Source organism: Micropterus dolomieu, linkage group LG09 (assembly GCF_021292245.1).
Source record: "Micropterus dolomieu isolate WLL.071019.BEF.003 ecotype Adirondacks linkage group LG09, ASM2129224v1, whole genome shotgun sequence".
In the NCBI taxonomy this organism is placed as follows: domain Eukaryota; kingdom Metazoa; phylum Chordata; class Actinopteri; order Centrarchiformes; family Centrarchidae; genus Micropterus; species Micropterus dolomieu.
The window spans coordinates 3,756,002-3,757,452 of record NC_060158.1 but is presented as its reverse complement, the minus strand read 5'-3'; the positions used below and the strand labels follow the sequence as shown (position 1 = coordinate 3,757,452).

The window sequence follows — 1,451 nt, the reverse complement described above, 5'->3', positions numbered from 1 at the left end:
TGGACATGTTTCACCAACAAGGTCCTCTTGTCGAAGGCGTCCCCGCACACTTTACAGCGGTAGGACGGCGCAGAGCTACGGTATCTCTTCGGTTTGTCGGCATTCTGATGCGTCGCCATGTGCCGTCGCAGGCTGTGCTGCTTCCTGAACTCCTGACCGCAGACGCTGCAGCAGTGCACCTCCTCGCTGTTAAAGGGTTTCTCCGTGGCATGGATGCGCATGTGTGATGTCAGGTTGCCCTTCTGGATGAACTTCTTGCGGCAGATGTCGCAGTTGTACGATTTCTCTCCATTGTGCAGCCGCCCTCTCTTTTTTTTCCTCGGGCAGCTCAGAGCCTGACTCTTTGTGGTCCAGTTGCTGTCTGAAACACCATCACTGTGGACGGCCAAGTTACTTGGTGAGTCAGGTGGGTGGTAGGTTGGTGAGGCAGAGCGAGGCGTCGGCAGCCAGGAAGCATCGCTGTCGACTCGTTCAGCTTCTGTGTGGTTCAGGTCCGCAGGGTCATCTGGAGGCTGGAGCTCTGTGTGGTTCAGGGTCACCGACTGCAGAAACTCTGAGGAGACAAAACAACACCTGAGGAACCTCTGACACACCCGGCACCAAATTACAAGCTTACAACAATGAAAGATTAGACTTCCTCACGTATCCTTTTCTTCAGCATGTTCAGAATGTCTGCACAGTGCTTACCTGTTGTCTGCTGCTTAATCAGTCTGAGCAACAGTCCAGTTTTGTTTTAATGCAACTAACGACTATTTTCATCATTGATTAATCTTCAGGGTTTTTGTCTCAATTCATTGATTAATCATTGGACCTATCTTAGCCAGTAAAATGTTGTTTTAGGGAGGGTTCATATCTAAAAGGTCCGGTCCCTGAATCAAACCAATGAGACGATGATGCATAGTTTATATTCTCCAGCTGGTCCAGTTTGCATTGACAAAGGCAAAAACTTGTGGATACAATGTGGCTATTGTTTAAGGTAGTGTGTATATATATATATATATATATATATATATATATATATATATATACAGTGGGGGAAAAAAGTATTTGACCCCTTGCTGATTTTGCAGGTTTGCCCACTTACAAAGAATGCAACAATCTACAATTTTAATCATATGTACATTCTAACAGTGAAAGACAGAATCCCAAAGAAAATTCCAGAAAATCACATCATATGAATTTATTAAAATTGATGACCATCTGATGAGGAAAAACAAGTATATGACCCCCTACCAAACAGCAAGTATTCTGGCTCCTACAAGCCAGTTAGTCTTTCTTTAAGACACAGCCCCAATCCCAACCAATTATCTACATCAAATACACCTGCCTCACCTCGTTACCTGTATAAAAGACACCTGTCAACACCCAAACAACCAGCATCCAACATCACCACCATGGGCAAGACCAAAGAGCTTTCTACGGACATCAGGGACAAGATTGTTGATCTGCAC

The 1,451-nt window shown here is 45.1% G+C and overlaps 1 protein-coding gene across 1 annotated transcript in view; it reads right to left on the bottom strand.

The window, feature by feature from the left end:
* The window catches only part of LOC123976564 (gastrula zinc finger protein XlCGF57.1-like), a 4,714-nt gene that overhangs the window by 1,423 nt on the left and 1,840 nt on the right, over positions 1-1,451 (bottom strand). The window contains exon 2 of the mRNA XM_046058843.1: positions 8-553. Coding sequence (XP_045914799.1) covers positions 8-553 — 546 coding nt within the window. The remainder of the gene's footprint in view (positions 1-7; positions 554-1,451) is intronic.